A 23492-nucleotide genomic window follows, 5' to 3' on the forward strand; every position below is an offset into this window, starting at 1 on the left:
GGCTGATTTCATGCTACCCGCGTGCAAGATGAATAATTTTAAATAATTAATCATTTTAAATGTATTTCATTGGGGCTGCGGCGCCCGGATATTTTCATGAACAATCTCACTGCTTTCCCAAAGTAACGCTCATTTCTGCATAAATTACAAATGAATTAGTGGCTGTAAGAGCATCATTTAGGCTATTAAAATATGGACTTAGAACAACAGTGCAAGCTGCCGTGTGTGTGTGTGTGTGTGTGTGTGTGTGTGTGTGTGTGTGTGTGTGTGTGTGTGTGTGTGTCCACGTGGTGCTGCTGCCGGAGAGCGGAGGGCTCGGACATGTAAATGGGAAAAGACTGTAACGATTATCTAATTACAGAAGTGATAAATCTGCTCGCTTTGGCGTCATTTCATTTAAATTACGCTTTTCAAAAAAAATGTATTTATTAATTATAAATTATATTGCGCAAAATATATATTCGGAGGGTTTTTGTTTGGCGAAAAGTAAGAGTATTTTTGGATGTCCTTTTTATTGCCCGTGTGTTCTGGGGCCCTGAGAGGCTGTACATTAATGTAAAGGGACATCTCTTGGACAGGTCTGCGTTTGGTTTATGAGGCTCGTGTCCACTGTTGTCAGCTCTGGACAAGTTCAGCTACAAAACCTACAGGCTGTGCGGGTTTTCTTTCACACAGCCACGTTTTTTTCTTCATCATTCTGTCTGATTACGATCAGTTCTATCGTAACATTTACTGAAAAATATTTATACATATTTTACATTTCATAACTCTTGCTATCTTGTAGGGAAACTTGTGTTTTGTATTTATTTCTAAAAACGTGTTTTGTCGTATTGAAAATTAAAAATATGAAGGGATCACTAAGCCTAATCTTCTCCCCCTTTAATTTCAGTGAATAATGTCATTTATTGGCAGTGTGGGTCTTACTCTGAGGCTTCAGTGTGAACCCGGAAACGTCCACTTCATTATTTGGCTACAAAAAGTTTTATCCAGCATTTTTGCGCAGGAGCGTGTGAATGACAGAGATCCAGAATTGTCACTGTTCGAACACTCGAGAGGAAAATTCTCGCATTTCTGTTTTTCAGCAATCCCGTGTCTCTTTTTCCATTGTCCCCTTTGTCGACAGAAACTTTTCCCCTTCCATATTTGTAGAAAACGGAGCTCCCTCTCGGCAGCGCAGCGGATGTTTTCTGCTTCTCTCTCTCGCTCTCTCTCTCCTCCATTTTCTGAACACAAAGTTGTTATTGCACCATTCCGCGAATCTACCCTCTACATTTAATACAACGTGTAATTTCCCCCTTTTTACCGTATTCCCTTTGATTTAGTCACTCTTGACTCTCCTTTTGCTCTGGGGCCAACGGGGTTCGCTGTGGGGGGCGCCTTGAAACCGCCCCTCCTTATCTCCTTTCATCGTTCAGCGCGGGGCCGCCTTGAAACCGCAGGGGCAGTAATTGCTTTTTTCAGGCAGCCCAGTGCGGACTGGCCAGCAGCCAATCAGAGCCTTGTTTACACTCGGTGATTGACAGCATTCTGGCAGCGTGCCAGCCAATCAGGAGCCTCGCTTGTCTGAAGCCCCGAGTTTTAACCCTTTGCTTCCCCGTATAAACAAACCTGGACGGTAATATTCGCCTATAGCAGCTCATATATTTCGACATGGAAACACACAAGCCCATATCCTTCCACTTTTAATTGGCTAAATTAGTGAACCGTGCGCAGGGCTAACCCCGAGGACAGTAATGCTTTCAAATTACGCAGTGATTCAATTTACCCGTGTGTGTATGTGTGTGTGTGAGTGAGAGGGAGAGAAAGACAGGGAGAAAAAAAAAAAACACAGGTAAACAGACATACACCAATGAAATAGCAAATATTGAATACACGGCTGTGCATTTTAATGGAACCTCCCATAATTTCAAATACATGCAATAAAAGCAGCTCTATTATATTGTTTATTATCATATCATGTATATGTGTAATTCTTTTCCAGTGACAGATTATTTGTGAAATATTAAGGGACAGAGTGTTGACAGAAAAAGACATCTAACCACAGCTAAACCGCTGTTATGTTACGTTTTGGCTTCATGGATCAAGCAGAGAATTAATTTTAATTTAGACTACTACAAGTATCCCAGTGGACAAATTATCTATATCAAATTTACTTTTAACTGTAGGGTTGCTAATTATAGCCCAAAAACTTCATATGTGTGCAAACTGCCTCGTACTGCACACCAATTCATATAAATTAATAATAATAAAAAAAAGTATTGTAAAAAAAAAAACTGCTAATAAGGATTAATTCAGCAAAAGTGTGAACGCGGAGTTTCCCTCGAGGAGCATCAATAAAACTATCACATCCCGTCTGTCACGAGGCGAAGTAACCGTACAACTCGGAGCATTTGAGCCCAGCTGCAGAGGGATCACACGGAATAGGCGAGATGCTGTTTGCTCTCCACCAGCGATCAGAAAAGAGCGCAGGCAGCGCTGCTTCCTCTCCTCTCCTCTCCGAGCCGCGCCGTCTGTCTCCTCGCGTTTGCTCGTGCACGCAGTGCGCCGAGGGTCGCAAATCAAACGCCCGCCGTTTCTCTCCGCGGCTCCAGCCGCCCGCTCATTGGCTCCCGACGGCAGCCAATGGGGGCCCGTGTTTACCGTCGGAGAGGGTGGTTTTGTGTGTGTGTGTGTGTGTGTGTGTGTGTGTGTGTGGGGCGGGAGGGTAGGAAAGGGTAGGGTAGCGTGGGGGCGGAGGTGGGGGAGCGCCTCACGGGCACGCTTTCACATTGTCGTTCTCAAACCAATAGGCCTGCGCGTCCACCCCTCCCCGCACACACACCCCTTCAACCTCAACCCCCTCCTCCTCCTCCTCCTCCTCCTCCCCCTCCTCCCCCTCCTCCTCCTCCTCCTCCTCCCCCTCCCCCATCCCCTCCTCCTCCTCCTCCGCCCCCTCCCGGCGTGTCTGAGTCTCCGGCTGCATGAACGAGCCTCGATTCACTACAAGCCTGAACTTCTCCGCTGCGTCTCTGCCATACCTCCACTGGCTGCTCAGCTCCGTCTGCAGCGGCGGAGGATGTAATCAATCCCACATGTTTCATCTCTGCGACTCGGGGATTTTTTACTTTGAACATTTTTATACTTTTACTTTTTTCCTTTCATTACACCCTGTACTCGCCATGCAATGGATATAACTCACCAGTAAGTAGCGATTTTTTACAGTTATTTTTGGGTGTTTTGTAATCTACAGCGTTGGCTTTAATTCGAGTATTTAATGCAGGGAGAGGATGATGCACATTTACCGAATTATTTAGACAAAATTGAGCTATGCTTATTTTTTTATATATATATTCAAGCCAGAAATAATTAAATGCAGAATGGTTTGGCTGCACTGTAATGCTTCGATTTGTAAAGACTTTGGAGAAGTACATTTAAGCAACAGATCTGAGGATTTGTCAGTATTTCTGAAATGTCCACACAGCTCGTGCTGACTGTATTTTCCTGTCCAGCGTGCACAGCTGAGCTGTGGACGATTCCTCTGTCACTTTTTGGTTTGACCTCCCTTCACGGTTACATTACCTGCGCGCTCTAATTCATTCAGGACTCATTCAAACCTTTTGTTTTGCAGCATCGCTCCTGGTTTGGTGTGTTATAAATTGCGTGTTTCCCCCCCCCCTCTTTGTTGGTTCTCCATTGTGTGTGTTTGTGGCGGAGGGAGGGAGACGCGGGGCTGCGGAGCTCCCTCGGTGTGTCGGCGGTGCAGACGCCGGGCTGTCGTCGGCGCAGCCCGGCTTGTCTCTCCCGTTTAGCCGGCCTCTGAACATCCGGATTTAGTGCGCCAGTTCTGCTCTGTGACTTTACTTTATTGCAAAATTGTCGAGGGCAATGAGCTGGCCTTTGAACCCGAGCCACTTCAAACGCAAATGCCTTTTTATTCATTTTTATTTTTTTTTTAGCCCAGATGTCTAAACATTTAATACATTTCTATTCAATTAAGACGAATCGCGTTTTTTCTCTCTCTTGCACATCTGATAAATACAATTGTTTAGGCTTCAGTTGCTTTAGTGCGTTGTCATCTTGACCAGCAGTGGCTACTTTTGTTGGGGGATTTTCGTCTGAGGATAGTTTGACCCCTTTACAGGGCAGTAACGGTGGAGGTGTGTGTGTGTGTGTGGGTGTACGCGCAAGGTTTTCGGGGGAGTCTGTGCTGAGTGGAAGGAAGTCTGAACGCCTTCCACACACACACACACACACACACACACACACACACAGATCCAAATAAGCATTTTCTCCAAACTGTTACGCGCGACGCGCTCACGCCGCCGTGTTTGCGTGGCGCGCGATAACACAGGATTTAGATTCAGGTTGTTAAATGTAGCCTGAGTGGCTCTCTGTTGACGTGGAATGTAAACACGCAGGACGTGTGTTTACGGCCTGAAAATTTAAAAATGTATAGACAAATGTCAGCGGAGAGTGGTTTATGATTGATGTCCCGTAGAGAAGGGCCATTGTTTCCCACAGCCGAGGGGACAGGGGAGAGTCCATTTTGCCTTCCCAGTGCGCTTTTTGCAGTATAGCCTGCGCTCCTCTCCCCCTTCGCACTCATTCTGCCCTCCCCTGTCGAGGAGATGTGGCCAGAAGTGATAATGTTGTTCTCCGCGAGCAAAAAGGGGAAATTCAATTATTTAAATGCGCTTACAGTTCGGCTAAATATTCTTATGGGAAGCATTTGGATATTGTGTGCTGGAGAGTGTTTGGACGTGCAGAACACACAAATCCACGCACACACACACACACACACACACACACACACACACACACACACACAAACACATATACACACACACACTCACCTTTGCAGACCCAGTCAGAGCTGCAGAACTTCGCAGATTTTTTTTCTCTCTCCACCAGAATACAATTCCTGAAAGTTGGGAGTGTGTGTGTGTGTGTGTGTGTGTGTGTGTGTGTGTGTGTGTGTGTGTGTGTGTGGTTAAAGCAGACCTGGACATCCAGCTCTCTCAGGCTGTCCTCTGCACTTCGCCAGCCCCCGGTCCACCAGATTTGATATTTTCTTTGTTCCTCTCTCGCGGGTTCCTGGAGGTGCGATCAGCATCTCCACAGCGCTAGATGGACGTGCCACGCATTGAAAGCCCTAATAGATGGACTGCTGAGGTGCAGGCACCCACATCTCAGCTATACGTGCGTCTCAGGAAGCCCTATTTAAGTAAATGACCGAGGCTATGAGGTACACATATAAAGTCAATGATTTCCTAGTCTATTTCACTCTTTATTGCCCCACTCGAGCATAAAGGTAATTTGATTTGTGATTACAGTGTAGCCCAGATATATGTACAGTACATGCAGTGAAGACGCATGGTGTGTGTGTGTGTGTGTGTGTGTGTGTGTGTGTGTGTGTGTGTGTGTGTCAGAAGATGGGGGCGGCTGCTGCTGACTCCATAAGTTGACAAAATTGGAGTTTCATGGGTGTTCTTATTGATACACACAACAACAAACCAAAACAATCCAAATCACCGCGGATCACACTGTCTCAAGTCCAGAATGCAACGCGGTTCAACTTTGTTCCATCCAGCAAACAGTAACAATCACGTTTTATTTATTTCAGCGTTGCATACAAAAGACAGAACCAATGAAATGTCATTATTTTTTGAATTAATTCGACCTAGTTTTCTTTGTCTTTTTAGACACACATCAGGAATATGCCCATCTATTTAATCGCGTGGACGGGCGGTCATTTTATTTGACAGAAAATAAATAAATCCAATTTTTACAAACTAAAACCGTGCATTTACACGCGTGTAATTCTTCTAGTTTTGGGGCTTGGAGTAGAATGGATCTGAGTCGCCAGAAGGATAAAAAGTGATTTTGCAGTCTTGCATGGTGCAGATGGTTTCCTTAATATTTTAGTGCGAAAGCCTCGAGGTCCGGCTTGTTTATGGCCAGTCCTCGTTGGGTCTGAAGACTTAACAAGTCCTCCTGCACTGACAGGAGCTCCTCACCGCTGGGAACTCTCCTACGCCGTATATGCATCTTTTGTTTGTACCTGAGCCAAATCTCCCCTTTCCTCCCCATTCTTTTCGCTGATAAAGAAAAGCTCCCGCGTGCGTTATTTGCATCGTGTTTGGTCACAGGATGAGGACAAGGAGGGGGAGGAGGAGGAGGAGGAGGAGGAGGAGGAGGAGGAAGGGGGTACTCCTCTGCTGGGCCATCGATGTGGTGCGGAGTAAATCCACATAAACTCAGTTCAGCCACCTTTTTCCTCTGCAGAGCAGAGTTTGCGCACCTTTCTGAGCTGGCCCGGATCGGGTCGCTGCTGAAAGTCTCTGCAGAGGATTTGGGCAGAGTATAGTTGGGATGATATGTAAATTTGGGCTTTTCACGCGTTTGGGTTTTTTTCATTCTTCCTTTTTTTTTTCCTGTAAAGAGGAGTGTTTGTCTCAACATGAACAGCGACCGTGTGTCGGCTGAGCCCCTTCTCGTGCGCTCCATCCCTGCTCGGCTGGTTATTGTCAGCGCGCTGACTTTTCTCCTGCTGCCTCTTTTGTAGGACATGACGGGGACGCAGCTCCTTCCCGGCGAAGCCACAACTCCGCTCAATGCGAGGGGAGCTCCAAGTTCATAAAAGGGATTATTTGCATCTGGGTGCCTGAAGCCTCCGGTGCCTCCCGGATTTTACTTTGGATTTGGGATTTTATCGCTGCTCGTCGGGATGGAAAGCCGAGATTTCGCCCCCCCGCACCACCTCCTGACGGAGCGGAGCGCCCTGGTCCACAGCGCCGCGTCTCGGATGGCGCCGGGCGGCCACGGCTCCGTGCAGCACCCGGCGCACTTCCAGCCCGGGAAATACTACTCGTCGCACCTCTCCATGGCTCCGCACTCAGGTCGGTGTGAATGCAGATGTTTTCCCTTTCTGAATGACAACCGCTGGGCTCAAACCCGCCCCGTCTCTTTTGTCTGGAGCATATGTTGTGCATATTGGAAAACTTGGGAAAGAAAGCAGTTTTTTTTTTGTTTTTTTTTTTTTTTCATGAGCCAGACTTTAAGGTGGGAGAAAATTGCTCCAACTTTGCAGGAATTTGCAGGAAATTGCTCCAACTTTGTAGAAATTAGCGAGACGACACGGGCGTGTTTGTGAGCTTAATGTTTGACTTTATTTAATGGACTGTTTATGGCAGGGCTGCTAATAAGAAAATACATGTAACGTGTCAGCTGAGCCTCACGTGAAAGCAAAACAAAAAGTGGAATAGAGGGAACGTTTCCCCCACTTTTTGTAAATTAGATTTACTGTAGATTTACGACTTAAAAGACACTCTGAGGAATTTATTTAAAAAGAATATGATCATCAAACGGGGATTATTCAGCGCTTTCAGTGGCATAATCTTGTCACAGATTTATATGCTTTCATCAATTAGTAACTACTAATCGTTGCCATTTGACGTAATTAATTAGAATTGGGTTATTCCGTCGCTTATATTTGCCATTAAAGAATAAACGAGCAGCTATTTGGCTGGCAGCTCGCTGCGCGGCGCGCGGCACCGCGGCTCCGGGACGCTGCGCGCTCCGGTGTTCCGGTTGGGTTCGGGGTGGGGGGGGTTTGGGGGGGCGTCGGGGGCTGCTTTACGCAGGTCACGGGCTGAGCAGAGGGGGAGCTCCGGCTAATGGAGGTGCGGGTAATACCAGAAAATCCGGTTTCTATATTGAGCGGGGACGTGACGGGGTGCGAATGGGTTGACAGTGCATGCATTAGATTTAACAAGTAGCTTTGGTATCCTGTCTCAATAGGGGAGGGGTGTGTGTGTGTGTGTGTGTGTGTGTGTGGAGAGTGTGAGGAGAGAGAGAAAAAGAGAAAGAAAGGTTCTGCTGTAAATCATACGGTGTGTGTATATAATGGACTAACTGGATGGATGTAAACGTGCCCAATGAGAAATCTCATTAATTATCATTTTCAGACGCACAAGACTCTTTAACACTGCGCTGGAACTCAGTGTCGCCCTTTGTGTTTAGGACCCACACACCAGCTCCTCTATTTCCAATCATTTCCACTGGCTATTCAATATCTAACCCAACCTCAAACCCACAGAGGTATCCAGTCATTTTAACCCTATGTGTAAAAATATCACAGTTTACATATTTCCAATCGTCTCTCCCCCTTTTCTTTAATTTTTTGGCTGAAATTTAAGAGCAGGCTCATGAGATTTGATCAGTTCTTGGTTCTATATGTTTGAATGAACTTGCTTTGATTTAGAAACGCACTGACATCCTCACAGACTGTAATAATGTCTTCCTTTATGTACCCAGAGCGTCTAAACTACAGGGAATATAACATTTTCTCTATTGTTTTTTCAGAACATATGACAGACCGATGGATTATATTTATTAATATTCATAATGTATTTTTTCAAAATAACATGTCTTTTAAATCTGTCCTTCAAGATGCAATTTATAAAAAATGTATTACAGTTTACATTACAGCACAATACACACATTGTTTTCAGTGTGATGCTTGCTAAATAATTTATGTAAATATTGTTTTGTGCTGCAATAGATTTAAACGTAATTTTAAATAATTAATTTCCTATAATTTATTTTAGATTAATAAAACATTTCATATAATTGATGTTGCCTTCACCTGGCCGTCCCTTTTCAGAGACACTTGAAGGATTTCGCCTCAAATATGCTCATGTGCTGATTTTTATTTATTTCCCAGCTGTGAAAAACACAAATCTGACATGTATAAGCGTTTAAATGGCTCTTTGACTGCTGCTCAGTGACATGCATTATGGTCCAATTTAAAAATGATTTTGCAACGCTGAAAAGGGGAATAAGCGGAGTAATGCAGAGTGATAATGCTATTGAAATATATTCAAGAGGGCCTCTCACTGGGTCTCAAGGTGCATGACACTGTATTGAGATTCCAGATATCCAGACTCTCCATGCATGTCCCTTATGGGGTTTTGACTGACATGATGGGCATGGAGGATTGTTGTTTTGGGGTGGGGGTTGGGGGATGTGTGTGTGTGTGTGTGTGTGTGTGTTTGCTGGAAGGTTAGGATGGGGGGTTACCTTTGTCCTTGCCCCCCTTAGAGATTCAGAAAGCTGTATGCCTGGCCCTGGGCCTCGGCACAGGGGGTAGATATGATGTGGAGCCGGCCATAGCAGGCCAGAAAGAGGACTGGAGGGGGGGGGGGGGGGGGGGGGGGGGGGGGCAGTGTTCAGATCTCTGAGAAAACACACGTGCATGCACAAACACACACGTAATTCACAGTCTCGCCATACCAAACTGTGTGTATCACTTACAAAATTTCAAAGTAAAAAAAAAAAAAAAAAGAGAGAAGAAGAAGAAGGAGACTCCCCTCGATCCCCCCTGTTTCTTCGTATCCCGGAAAACCTGCAATCCATCAATTTGCTGAAGCCTCTTATTTAGATCAGCATGGTGTCTGCTTGAATATGGTCGCGCTTGACAAGGTGATGGAATGACAGACGCATACCAACGCCATAAGACTCAGCCCCCATTTGATAAAAACCCCCGCAATGATATTACACAGACGTTTAGATTACTGATAGCGGCAGTGGGAAAGCCTTTGTCTCTGTCTGTCTGTCTTGCTCTCTTCCCCCTCCCATTTTCACTGCCGTGCTTTTATTCCAGTCTCCCTCTCTTTCTCTTTCTTCCTCTTTTCTGTGATGTTAGCCCCTGGGCAGTAGTTGTGCAAGCGTGTGTGTGTGTGTGTTAGTGTGTGTGTGTGTGTGTGTGTGATTGGGGTTAGGTTTAGCCTGCAGTGGCACAGGTGTGCAGCATTATGGAGGGCGTGGCGGCGCTTGTCATTGAACAGGTGTGTTGCTTCCCAGACAGCAGACGGTTTTTGTTTACATGGCTGTGTACGCGAGCGAGTGTGTGTTAAGAGTGTGATCCAGCGACGCGGACAGGGAGAGTTTTACATGGCCACGTATATACAGCTGCGCACACACACGTGCACGGTCACGGACTTTGAAGGCTTTCTCTCTTCTGTTCTCTGCTCGCCGGAGCCGTGATGCTTTGGTTGAAGCCGATAACCTTCCTCTCCACTCCTCGCTCTGTCCTTCCTCTCTGGCCCTGCGCTCCTGACCTTTTCCCTTCGCCTTGCTTCTCCCGGGCCATCATTTCCCCATCCTTCCCCTCGTGTTCGGTCTTGTTAGCCGCGCACAAAGATCCCGCAGTCAGATCCTGCATATCTTTGCCATGAATGTGCGGAGCCGCATGCTGTGTGTGTGTGTGTGTGTGTGTGTGTGTGTGTGTGTGAGTGTAGCCGCCCCGTCTATTCATCATGATCAGTGATATCGCTCCTCTCGAGGAAGTTTCTTGGCTTTGATCGTCACGGCGGCTCAGATGAGACACACCCCTCCACCCTCCTACCTGCATACGCCTTCACACATAAACACCTTGCATGAATGGAGGGAGAGAGAGAGAGAGAGAGAGAGAGAGAGAGAGAGACGACATGTATGGGGGAGTTGTGCTGTGTGTGCTCTGGGAAATTAGAGATACAACGGCCTGTAGTTAGTACAGACATGCATTAGTGTGTCTGTGTAAGGTGCTTATTATGTTAAAAGGCAAGTTTGAAGGAAAGCCCTGGGTAGATAAAGAGAGACGGGCAGGCAAAGAAAAGGAAAGCGTTGATGGATGGAGCGGAGGAGGCGACGGAGGAGGAGAGGGGCTGGAGGCGGAGGCGGGGTGAGGGTGAGGCTGTGCAGGGAGCAGAGGGAGTAGATCGGCTGAATGTTTCCACCTGGCTGGTAATCCAGTCAGATTACCAGCGCCTGACAGCACCGCCGGCCGTCATCCCCCGACCGGCGTCTCCGCTGCCTCTCCACCGCGAGTGAGCGAGAGACGAGTGTGTGTGTTAGAGAGAGAGACATGAGTCAGCAGCGGATGAGCCTCTAAACGCCCCCCCCCCCCCCCCTCCTCCTCCCTGAACCACTGCAGGGTGCGAGGCCACATCTCGGGCAGGACGACCCCCGTGCGGAGCAGACAGCTGGCGGAGGCTGCAGCCAGCCCAGCCGCTACTGGATGTGACGGGGAAGGAGAACAGTGTAAACACTCCGTTTAGTGCAATTCTGCAAAAACGACACGCAGCCTTTGATCCACTCTGTGTAATTACTGTATCATAAACTGCAAATCCCCCCAAAATAATAAAACTAATGGTCTCAGAATGTTTAGGTTTATGGAATCTGATGGTCTGTGTTGAGAACATAACTATTTAGATTACGCTTCACATGTACAGCCTTCCTCAGCCACCCGCATGCACCCCTTTGTATATTTGAGTCTGGGATTAATTAAATAAATTAATATATATGATACTGAGCCTCTAAGCTTAAGCCTGCTGATGTGAGACAAATCCACAACTGTTGAAACAAAAGAAATGATATGCTGAACTCAGTCAGCTGGATAGTTTGTAAAATTAACTGTTTGCCTTCCACAAAAATCAAATAAAAAAGGAAAAGAAAAGTACAATATTGAAGTGAGATTATGATATATTTAAAGTAGTTTCAAATGCAATGGTTGAGAGATAGTGTAAACATTCGTTTAAAGGTTGACAAAAAAAACTATAAATAAAGTTTAAAATGTGTGTGTTAAGTTGAGTCTTGAAATATCGATTAGTTGTAAAATGAAATTTTTTTTTTTTTAAATTTCTTTAGTTGTGTATGTCCGGTTTATTAGTTTTTGCTTGTTTGACACATTTGACTAAAAGTCGGTTGTTTCTAATCGTGAGGAAAAGTAATAATTTTTCAATAATGAAAAATAATTTATGAAAATGATATTCAGCGCATTAATGCTGTGTATGTGTGTGTGTGTGTGTGTGTGTGTGTGTGTGTGTGTGTGTGTGTGTGTGTGTGTGAAACACCACACTTCACACGGGGGCCCACACACTTTTCTGCTCGTCATCCTTAAAAAATTCTGGTGACACCGCTGTGACACCCACCTCGGCGCCGCTCGCCTCCCAAAACGTGAGATAAAATACGCAGCGAGGCCAGAGGAATCAGCCGCAGCGGCGCGAGCGCTTGGAATCTGTTGACACATTAAAAGCATTAAGTCATTAAGTGAGGCCAGTAAAGTCATTAAAGGCATTTCCATTTCAAATCAGACTCTTGTGCGCGCTTTGATATTTCCGCGTCGTTTCAATGCGATCCTGCGCGTTTCGGTGCATCTAATCAGATTGACCTGACTGCGGCTGAAGTTTGAGCGGGTTCAAAGGTCACATCGACGTGGAGACGCGAACGGGGGGGGGGGGGTGTCAAGTGAGGGTGTGTGTGTGTGTGTGTGTGTTTCGGGCTCCGGCTTGGTTCGGTCGGTCTGGTCTCCGGCTCTCCTCCACCAGCAGAACAGCTGCTTATTGTCGGCGGCGGCGGTTTGACGGGAGCGGGGTGCGTTTGGTTGTGACATCTCCGGGGTGTGAACACACACCACCATCTGATGACTTGGCATGTGAATGGAAAGCGCCAGACTTCCTGTGTCCATGCGCTCTCTCTCTCTCTCTCTCTCTCTCTCTCTCTCCCTTTCCTCTTTTCTCCTTCCTCCTCCGTCCCTCGCCGGCCAGACTTCCACTCCCCCATCTTCCTTGCTCCTCTTTAGCCACATGCTCGCCTCGCTTTCTTCCTCCTCTCCTTCTGCTTTTCTCTTTCGCTTCCCCTTCGCTGTTGCATTCACTCCTCTCAGCCTTTCGAGTGGCGCTCCAGCCCTCCTCCTCCTCCTCCTCCTCCTCCTCCTCCTCCTCCTCTTTCTTCCTCCTCACAGCCATGTTCCTCCCCGCTCTTCTCTTCCCCCCCCACCCCGTTTGCTCTCTCTCCTCTTTTCAATCGATCCCCCCCACCTCTTATATCCATCTCCCATCTCTGTCTAACTCCCCACACGCCCATCGCCTCCTCGCGTTGTTAGCAGACCGGCTTCTCTCAGCACTCCTCCTATTTCTGTCTCAATTTCAGCCTGCTTCCCCTCCTTTTCCACATTGCCTCATTTGTTTCTCCCTGCTCTTTCCTTGCCTTCCCCTCCGCCGCCCCCTCCACCCCTCGGCCGGTTGTTAGCGGGCCCGTCCCGGTGCTCCTCGGCCCATGGCCAACTCACTAAATCAGAAACGTTTGGAGGATTTGGCGAGAGGGAGTGAGAGCTCAGTGAGGCGCCTTTGAAGTCGGAAAAACGAGAGAAAAATGACATTTTAAACAGCCCGCAAAACACAAGGCTAAAACAGCTTCTTACTCCGTACAGGGGGAGGAGGGGGGGCTGTGTGTGTGTGTGTGTGTGTGTGTGTGTGTATTTAATGGCTGTCCTCTTCTTCGGGGGGGGGGGGGGGTCGAGGCTCTTCCCTGTTCAGGCAGCCTGTCAGAGGTGATTTGAGGGATGGAGGTGACAGACATGATCTCAGAGTCTGGTAGATCCACAGGTCTGCGCCCCTTAACGCTCCCCGTATCGCGGCTGGAAGCGTCACCTGAAGGGGGGGGGGGGGGGGGGTCCGTTAGCGCCTGACTCATGGTCACCGGAGCTGACTCGGGCCCTCCTCTCAGCTGTTCTCCGTCCGATTCATTCCGGCTCCGTTGGGCTCATTCATATTGTAATGGCCTCCATTCAGGCGGGCCTGCGCCCGGTTTGCTTTGCTGTCAGGGCTTTAGACGGATGGAGGGGGCCGCAGGTTCACGTGGAGGTGAGGTTAAAGGAGGCAGGGCGGCCGGACGGCCTCCTGAATGCCGGGGCCCTTCGGTTTTCATGAGTCACGCCGCCGCCGCCGCCGCCGTCGTCTCCATGAGGGTTGGGCGGATTGAGGATTTTTTATTTATGCGTTTCTTTTTTTTTTTTTGGTGTGGAGCACAGCTAACGTGCTCTTAAATAGAAAATAGATACATATCCTGCATGTGTGCGTTTACGTGAGGGAGGAAGACACTACGAAAAAGAGAGAAGCAGCTGTGTGGAACAGCATGGATCGTTACACAATGACACACATGAAAGCTTTAAGTATATTCAGGAGCCTTTGTTGAATATACATGGAGCTGGGTGTGTGTGTGTGTGTGTGTATGTGTGTGTGTTAGAAAGAATTCTCTCCCATGCTCTTTCCCGGGCTGAGAGTGGTGAGAAAGAAAATAAGGAGAGAGAGAGAAAGAGAGAGAGGGAGAGAGAGAGAGAGAGAAAACAAAGATCCGTCATCAGTCATTCATGGCTAATCAGTCTCGTGGGATGTGCACACTCACACACACACACACACACTCTCTTACACACTCACACACACACACACACACACACACACACACACGCAGTGCCAAGGTCCTAATCCTACTGGGACTGCTCGTGCCTCTGTGTGTGCCTGTCTAAATTTTGGATTCAGGCTGATTAAAAGCAAAGTCTCTCAGTCTCTCTCTCTCTCTCTCTCTCTCTCTCTCTCTCTCTCTCTCTCTCTCTCTCTCTCTCTCCCTCTCTCTCTCCCTCTCTCTCTCTGCATCTTTGATTGCTGGTAAAGTGTCTCGTCTCCGTCTCTCTGTTTTTCTCTCTTGTCTCTTTAATAACCACCTACTGTCTTCCGCTCTTGTTTTGATGTGTGTTTTTGTAATGTTTGGAAGCATGTGTGCATGCATAATATAGGCACTTCTTCCGTGCGCGGACGCGCACGGGGCTTGCGCGCCTTCTGCGCGTGCTCGCTCCCTCGCCGCCGTCTGCACGAAAGCGCGTACGAAGGAACGAACGCCGCGCCTCATCAGAACCTCTCCGTCTCCTTCTTGTTTGTGTTTTATCGGTTTTTTTTTCAAGTCAAATAAGCCTCCGCTGCACGTGCACTAATCTTTATTTCCAAAGCAAACGCATCCACGCAAGAATAGATGGATAGATAAATAATTACAAGAAGGGAGAGATCATAGTTACCACAGAGTAACAGTAAAAACAACAGATCACATCCGTCTTCTCTTTTGTTTCCTGGTTTCTCGACTCTCGCTGACGACAGAGGAGCCTTGTTCCTTCAAGCCGATCCAGCTGATTCATTAAATAAATAAATGGGGCTTGAAATCAACTGCTCGCACCTAATAATTAGCGCAAGTTATGATCATTATGCTATTTGTATCCGACTTTATGATTACACGTTCCAAAAGTGAGGTTGCATAAGAAGCAATTAAGGATTGTGTTTATTTTCACAAGCAAAAACATTAAATACTGCGTTCAGGCTGAGTTATTAATCTCAACACGTATTCAGAAATCACAATATAAGTGTTCTGTTTGGGGAAAAAATAGGATGCAAAGATTTTATGCAAAGTAAAGCTTCTCAATAAACTTTCAATTACACATTAGTGACCAATTAGTTTCTTACAGTGAAACAATTTTTGAAGTAGAATTATAAATCTATCATCTCTGAATCCACATGTTGATCAGGTGTGTCTTAAATAAACGGTTTTGTTCTGGTGTGTTACAGTCATTTTTATTTCCTTGGTTCTGTATTATCAGAGGTAAACCTAAACGGACGTGACAAACTACAGTAATGCTTCATTTTTGATCCCATTGTCAGGCTGAAATTCTTTTGCCTTTAGTTTTATCATCAGCCATGACATTTTGTCGGAGTTTGGAGAAAACAAGACATTTAAGAACATCAGCGATGAGAACCTATGATGGACATCTTCACTTTAAAAGAAAAACCAACAACTTTCCAGACACTGCATGGTTAATCAAGGAAATAATTGGCAGGCTAACTGTTAATGAAAATAAATATTAGTTGCTGCTCTAATTTGAGATTCTGATCCCCCCCCCTGCCCCGCCTCCCCCGTCCATATCAGCCGTCTCTCCTGGTGTTTATTTTCCTTCCCCCCCGTTTTCTCCCTCTTCATTTCTCCTCAGCAGATCTCTCCAATAATCTTTTATTCCTGTGTAAATATTACCGCGATGAGGGAATATAAAGAATGGAAAAGCCATGCTGAAATAAGGTCAGACTGGGTTATTCTCACCTGCCTGCCTTCTTTCTTTCTTTCCCTCTGTCTGTCTCGCTCTCTCCGTCACAGCCCCCCCCCCCCCCCCCCCCCCCTCCCCCGTTGCCCCCCCCCCTCGCTCCCTTGTTGCCTCTCCTCCGTGTTCGCTGTCTGCTGATCCCGCTCTTCTCTCTTGTTCGGTCTCCTCTCCCTCACACACACACACACAGGCGCACACTGACTTTCTGACGCCCACACACACACACACACACACACACATACACACACATGCCACTCTCTTGCAGACACACACACGCGCACGCGTGCACGTATACACACGATGACACCTGCATGTCGAGTTGTTGAGGGTCTAATTTAAGTAAAGTGCTTCTCTAGGAACCACAACCCCTCAACTCATGATGATGGAGGGTGTTACGGTACGGCGTGCTTGAAAACACACACCCGCACACACACACACACACACACACACACACACACACACACACACACACACAGAGCCATCTTTCTCCATTGAGACGTGCCTCTCCGCGGTGAAGGGCTGCAGAAAGCTCAGTGGATGGCTTGCTAGTAGCATATTGCTATAATAATGTGATATTTGATCCCCGCGGGGAGATTCACCTCTTTCTGGCCGGCAGCTCCGGCTGCAGAGGGGGGGGGGGTCAGCCCGAGCAGGCAGCCGCTCCGCTGCCTTGCAGGAGGACCCTTCAGCAGGGCGGATGCTCGCCTGACATGGATGTGGTTGAATCTGGGCCTGCCGGTTGAAGGATGTCGTCTCCCGCGCTGCGCCGCCTTGGCTGCTCTGCTGCTGCTGCTGCTGCGTAGGTGTGTTTGTTTCCACTGGAGTTTGAACTAACTTTAGCTGAAGCTGCACCGCTCGCTGCAAATCTGAGGCTGCAATCTCAAGCCTCGGCGGCAAAAAATAAACTGCTTGAAAAAAGTTTGATTTCTGGTAAATTTAGTGCAGGATGTAAGTTAAGTTCAGGCTGCAGTGACTCAGTTCCTCCATACGTCTCTTAACCGGGACGGTTGAAATCACAACAGCTCCAAATGGAAGAAAGAGCTCCAGCGTTTTAGATGTTTGATTAAGTCGTGCCTGTTGCTGTCCACCATTCAGTAATCTCAGACTGAGTATGTTTTTCTGAGCTTGTTTTTAGCGCTGACACCTCGGTGCACGTTGTCACAGCCTGTTGGATTTGGCCTTCCACACTTTGGGATCGTTTAACATCTCGAAACCGCAGAAAAACATTTTTCCCATCACGTTTCATTTTCACAAACGTTGAGAATCGAGTCAAAGTTTTGGCTTCTGACTGCGTTTGTCTATCGTCTTAAGGGAAATATCTGCTGTTTTCCTCTCCGTTGTCCGCCACATTGTCTGCTTTATTGGTAAAGAGGAAGTCGTACCTTAATTTAGAGGTGCAGTCATCTAGAAAACCAAAACCGAGAACTGAAATCTCTTTAGGAACTATTTACATCCACACTCACCTTATTTTCAAAGAGATTTAGGCGGCCCTGATGCAGTCCTTTCCTTCATAAAGTATTCACAAGTTAATCACGTCTGCTTGGTCTGAACCATATTTGTAATTAGAATCACTGTTAATAAGTTACAGGGTCACACAACAGAGCGGGAGAAGTGTGTTAATTAGAAGCGTAGGGCTCATGTACTGTACAGTGTGAAGTGTGATCATCCTGCTGTAAATGTCAGAAAGTGGTCGGCTGTAATTACGTCTGTTGTTGAGCAGATGATGGGATTCATGAGGGAAACACGTGTGTTCGTCCCCGCCGTGTGTTTCCTGTTCCACTCACTTTCTCCTCCTCCCGGTGTCGTGACCCCCAGGTGCATTTCATCCAGCAGCAGGCACATGCACCTTCAAGTCATTACGCTCCGTGTGTGTGTGTGTGTGTGTGTCTGGAGGCTGAACGTCGAGCAGGACGGAGACCAGAACTCACAGAACAAGCGTCTTCACTCAGTACCGGCGTGGTGGCTGTCGCTGGTGTATGCCAATACACACACACACACACACACACGCCTACACACACGGGTGGAATTGCATTATCGACTCTCACCGCAGGCTTTCCTGAAATATCAGCAACCTTATGCTTTTGATTAGTGTGTGTCTGCTGCATGTGAGTGTGTGTGTCTTTGCACGTAGCGTTTGTGTCTCGGCCTGACCCCGGCAGCCCCGCCAGTCTGGTGTGGCCCCCGTTTTCCCAGATTCCCCCCGTTTCCCAAAATCCTCCTGTTTTCTTTGGTAAAACATGGAAAAAGTTACTGCGACCCCCCCTCCACCCCTCCACCCCCCGCCACCGTCCTTCCTGCTTGCTCAGAATCTCTCCTGTTGTGAGTTCCCGCTCTCCACGACCATATATGGCCTTTCCTCCTTCCGTGGGTGGGTGGACGGGTGGGTGTGTGTGTGTGTGTGGCGTCCAGAACGTCTGTGGTCAAAAGCAGGAACATTTTCCCTCTCACTCAGTTTTGCTGCTGCTTTTTGTGGGTTCAGCTCGCAGACGGAAAACTCTGAACAACACCGGAGACTTTTTTTTTTTTTTTTCCCTCTTTTCTTTGGCTTTTTCGAGCGAGGGGACACAAGGTGCAATGTTGCACGTTTCTTCTCTTTGTTTATTTATTCAGCTCCTTCGACTTCTAATTTCCTCCGATTCTGCTGAAGTCCCAGCCAGAGGATGACGAGTCTCTCAGCATCCCCGCTTCCTTCTGCTGTTGTCAATGCACACGTGTAGGTGCAGAGAGATGGCGGCGGAGTGTGTGTGTGTGTGTGTGTGTGTGTGTGTGTGTGGGGTGGATGTTGAGGCTCTGGTCTGCAGTCTGAGAGTCAGGCTTTGAGCAGTGCTCTTCATAGTCTGCTGATTTATGCGCCTCACAGGGAAATCTCTCATTTGTAGCTCTTTCATCTCATTTTTCCCCTTCTCTCGCTCTCTCTCTCTCTCTCTCTCTCTCTCCCTCTCTCTCTCCATCCTTTCACTTTCTCTGTCCTTTCTCTTCTTCCCACCATAAAGTGATTCGGTGCAGCTGCTGGTCCCCGGCGACACGCCATGCTTTCCCTGCACACCCTGCTCTCTCCGACATGAATGAGTCAAGAGGAATCGTTGATGAATAATAAGATAGAGCAGGAGGAAAAACGCTATCTGGATCTAGTCGAGCAAAAGAACTGCTTTTCTCCCCTGAACGTATTCTTTGTGAGCGCCGCTCCGGCGCTTACTCACACATTCAATGTGTTTGTATCCCCAGTGCCATAATGCTTTTACAGACCTTTGTGCGTCTGTGTGTGTGTGAGTGTGAGTGTGTGTGCGCGTGTGTGTGTATGTGTGTGTGTCTGACTGCCTTCCACGACCGCCTTGTTTGAGTAGCCCTGTCACTTGTGCAATTCAGTGGTGTCAAAACAGATCAGAAAGGTCTGGCTTGACTCCTGCCCCTAAACACACACACACACACACACACACACACACACACACATAGATTGAAGGCTCATTGCCAGGGCCCTCGGTGGTTGGAGGCTTATGAAAGGGTCGGACTGACGAGAGGTTGCCAAGTGTACGGCAATAAGTGTAACAGCCAAGCTAACGAGAGTCAGAACCTCTGACACACACACACACTGAGACTGTACATGCAGACTCTCAAGTGACTGCGTGTGTGTGTGTGTGAGAGAGAGAGAGAGACGGAGAGTTCAGTGTATCAGTGTGAGTACAGTGGCTTTGGTTAATTGGCAAAAGTGACAATACAACACAAGAGGATATCGATCTTCAATCGGATCTGGATTGATTTAACTCATCATCCTCCCAGGTGTGTGTGTGTGTGTGTGTGTGTGTGTGAGAGAGAGAGAGAGAGAGAGACTGGTGTGTATCGATCAGCAGCAGAACAGCGCTCCGTTACATTTCACTGTTTGCTTCTTTCACCATGTGACTTGCGGTTATATCACCACTAACAACTCTTCTTATAGTCTCTCTCTCTCCCTCTCTCTCTCTTCTCATCTGCTGTTGTCTTCATCCTCCTCCACCTCCTCATCTTCCTCCTACTTCAGAATGGTGAGGAACCTTGGGACGGCCTGGCTCGTCCCTGTTTTGTCTCGTGGAGCGCTCTCCAGCAGCTGCTGAGACGAACAGACAAAAGAGGCCACTGGGTTATTCTCCTTCCTCCTGCTCTACATACGGCGTGTAGTGTACAGGCTTCACTCTAACAAGCAGGAGACCAGGTCTCTTCTTAAATAAAAAAAAAATGAGGAAATAACCTTGACGTTTTTTGGTAGCTTTCCATCATTAGACTCTTTCTTTGGATTCAGCATGAAAGCGTCTGCAGCGTTGCCGTTTCTAAACATGGCGGCCAAAAGCTGCTCGCTGATTGATCCGTCCTTAATTAAAACTTTCGTGGTGTGCCTTCAAGGTGTGAAAACATGATTTCACTCGAACAAAAACGCAGTTTTCTCGCCGCGTTTTGTTCTCTGCCAAGTTTTTGTGAGCCGTTTTTATGCATTGAGGTTTTATTTTGAGGGTCCGTCCTCGATGGTTTGGTGGAGTAGGAGTCGTGTCAATCAGCCTCTCGCGCTGTGGCAGCGCTTGGAAAGCACGCTTTTCTGGAGAATTCACTCTTTCTTTTAGATATTTCTTTCACCTTTTGTTGAGGCGCCATTATAAGATGGCGTCTGTGACTCTCTGGCTGTTGGATTGTGAGGCGGCGGCAGTAAATCCCGACATTTATCCTGTTGAATCTTCAGATTTGCTGCTATCAAACTCTGCTACGGCGGCGCTGCAAATAGAACGACATCCCTAAATTTTTTGTTTGGCCCCGTTATCCATGAGAATACCAAAAACGTGCCAAGCAGCGGAACCTGCCCAGAAAAGTGCGGCATGTTTCCAGAACTTGCTTTTTGTTTTTTTTTTTTTGTTGTTGTTGTTTTTTCTAAAGCAGTGTTGAAGTGTTTTTGAGAGGATTTTCCCCCTCAGCAAATCACATTACAGTCAATCATAAATAAACTAAAGCAGATTTTTGCTCGCTGTAAGTACAGCTGACTGTATTAGTGTGAATCGAAACCCATAGTTTTGATTTTTATTACCTTGGATTGTCAACATTGGAGGATTCGCCGCCTGTATGTTGACACACTTTTCCAAGTTATGATGCCAACTGGGAAAAATGGGAAGCGTACGAGCGCATTTTCCACTTTAATTACCGCTACGGAGACCGAGCGGAGCTGTCTTCTCAGTGAGCAGATTGTATTTATGGTAAATAACATATGCACCTCCAGTTTTATGTGCTACATAATTATAATGTCACTGGGGTTGGGAATGATTTTTTTAAATGGATGCATTATGGCGGCTTAACAGAAAATCGCGGCGAGTGAGGAGCGCTCGCTGTGATGTTCGCCGAGCGTCTCCGCTCCGTCATCGGCCGCGGCCGATTCGGCGCGTTTGCATTCGTGGCCCGGCCGGCGTCTCTGCGCCCAGGAACGGGGAAAAAAACCCAAAAAAAACGGGAGGATGCAGTGGCGACAGATGGAAGGAGAATGTGTGGATCAGGATGAAACAAAGGCGGAAACGGAGGCCAGGAAGACAAGAGGAAAAAAAGAAAAGAAAAGAAAAGAAAACGAGGACAGAAATGAGGTTTACGTTAGTGGCTGGCCTCTGAGATGATTTTCCATATCAGCAGGCCAGAGGGAGTGGGCAAATATGATTTTCTCCTACACTCAAAAAAAAAAAAACAAAAAAGAGAGGGTATGGTGTCAGGTGACAGGGAAAAAAAGGAACGAGGGACAAAAGAGGAAAGGAAAGAGATGAATAAATGGAAAAAAGATGGGAAAGTGGATGAAGGGTGGAGATCTGATAGGGTGAGAGATTAAAGAACAGCTGTGGGAAGAGAAGTCAGCCAGGAATTTAAAGCATCTCAGCCAGTAAACGGAGAAATGAATCAGCTGATAAAACCAGTGAAACCACTTCTTTTCACTGGCTTCACTTTGAAGACGCTTCGTGTTCTTTTAAACTCACATCATTTGAAATAATGGTCTGTCTGTTGGCTATTCTAGTAGATTAGGTCCAGGGAGCAGTGTGTATCATTTGACTTGTGTGTGTGTGTGTGTGTGTGTTTGTGCGACGGCCTCCATTGCCAGGAGGCCTTGTGAAACCAGCCGCACACGAGCCGTGTTTTATTATGACTGGCCGAAAGGCCACTGATCTGCAGTGGTACAAGAGGAGGATTTGGAGGAGAAATAAGAACACTGTAAAAATATCCTGTCTGGGAGAGACGCAGCGGCCGAGAAAATAAATGTCTAGAAAGGCCGTTTTCACTTCCTCCCAAATTTATTATGACTGCAGAGAGTGAAAATATCAAGTGCAGACGATGGAGGGATTTCTACTTTTAAACTGTGGTGTGCGTGTGTGTGTGTGTGTGTGTGTGTGTGTGTGTGTGTGTGTGTGTGTGTGTGTGTGTGTGTGTGTGTGTCAGTGTTCGGATACAGCTGTATAAATAGACAAACACACACACTGATATGTCTCTTAATAGAATCCACTGCTCCGTCTCGCGCTGGATTTATCCCATGTTCTGTGTGTGTGTGTGTGTGTGTGTGTGTGTGTGTGTGTGTGTGTGTGTGTGTGTGTGTGTGTGTGTGTGTGTGTGAGACAGACAGACAGACAGACAGAGAGAGAGAGAGAGAGAGAGAGAGAGAGAGACACTGGTAGACAACTGAAGGCACTTGTGGTTGTGGTTGTTAGGGCGTCGGGACGTCGTTGAGGTGACGGTAGAATCAGTGTGTGTGTGTGTGTGTGTGTGTGTGTGTGTGTGTGTGTGTGTGTGTGTGTGTGTGTGTGTGTGTGTGTGTGTGTGTGTGTGTGTGTGTGTCAGATGCGGACTGTTGTGGTTGTGGTAATTGCCTCTGATGCGACGCAGCGTTTATGGGTAACGACCCAACCCACCACCTCTCTCTCTCTCTCTCTCTCTCTCTCTCTCTCTCTCTCTCTCTCTCTCTCTCTCTCTCTCTCTCTCTCTCCCTCTATTCCTCTGTATTTCTCCATCCAGTGACTAATTACCTGGTTCCCTGTGGATTTGTTTCCTCCTTCCCCTACAACTGTTCAGTTTGTTCCAGTAAATGAGAGCATGCTGGTGAGTGGAGATACAATCAGACGGAGCCAAACTGAACCCGGCCGGCTTCCTCGGCTCCCTGAAACCGTGAGCCGAGCCACGTCTCCATCGCCGTGTCTGTCTCAAGGAGGCGCAGCTGATACGGACTTATTTATGTCTGCACAGCTGCTAACACGAGCAGATTTCTGACTGTGTCCATGAGCATGCAGGAGCCGTCCCGGCGCTCAGGACAGTGGCGCTGTGCTGTGTGTGTGTGTGTGTGTGTGTGTGCGCTGCAGTCGCAGCGGTGGATCTGTGAGGGGGAGGCCTGTTACAGATGTCCAAACACTGCGCGTCGCAAGTCTGAACACTCACCATTTTATCTCCTGTTGAAATCGATGAGCGATGGCGGCTGCAGTTCCTCATGCTCGGCCGAGGTCAGCCGGAGCTCAGTGACGCTGGGTTGAGAATGAAATGCGTTGTGGTTTTAGAAATTTTGGATATCTTCCAATCAAAA

General features: G+C 47.4%; 1 protein-coding gene across 5 annotated transcripts in view; it reads left to right on the forward strand.

The window, feature by feature from the left end:
• Positions 1 to 23492, forward strand: part of bahcc1b (BAH domain and coiled-coil containing 1b) — an 83436-nt gene that overhangs the window by 30875 nt on the left and 29069 nt on the right. For 4 of the 5 annotated variants that reach the window (XM_030098666.1, XM_030098671.1, XM_030098670.1 and 1 more), the window contains one exon: positions 6545 to 6878. In XM_030098666.1, the coding sequence (XP_029954526.1) occupies positions 6707 to 6878 (172 nt within the window). In that variant the 5' untranslated portion in view covers positions 6545 to 6706. Of the gene's footprint in view, positions 1 to 2973; positions 3181 to 6544; positions 6879 to 23492 lie in introns of those variants that run through there. The other variant, XM_030098667.1, reaches the window with a different exon arrangement.

The sequence above is a fragment of the Salarias fasciatus genome, chromosome 8, assembly GCF_902148845.1.
Source record: "Salarias fasciatus chromosome 8, fSalaFa1.1, whole genome shotgun sequence".
Classification (NCBI taxonomy): domain Eukaryota; kingdom Metazoa; phylum Chordata; class Actinopteri; order Blenniiformes; family Blenniidae; genus Salarias; species Salarias fasciatus.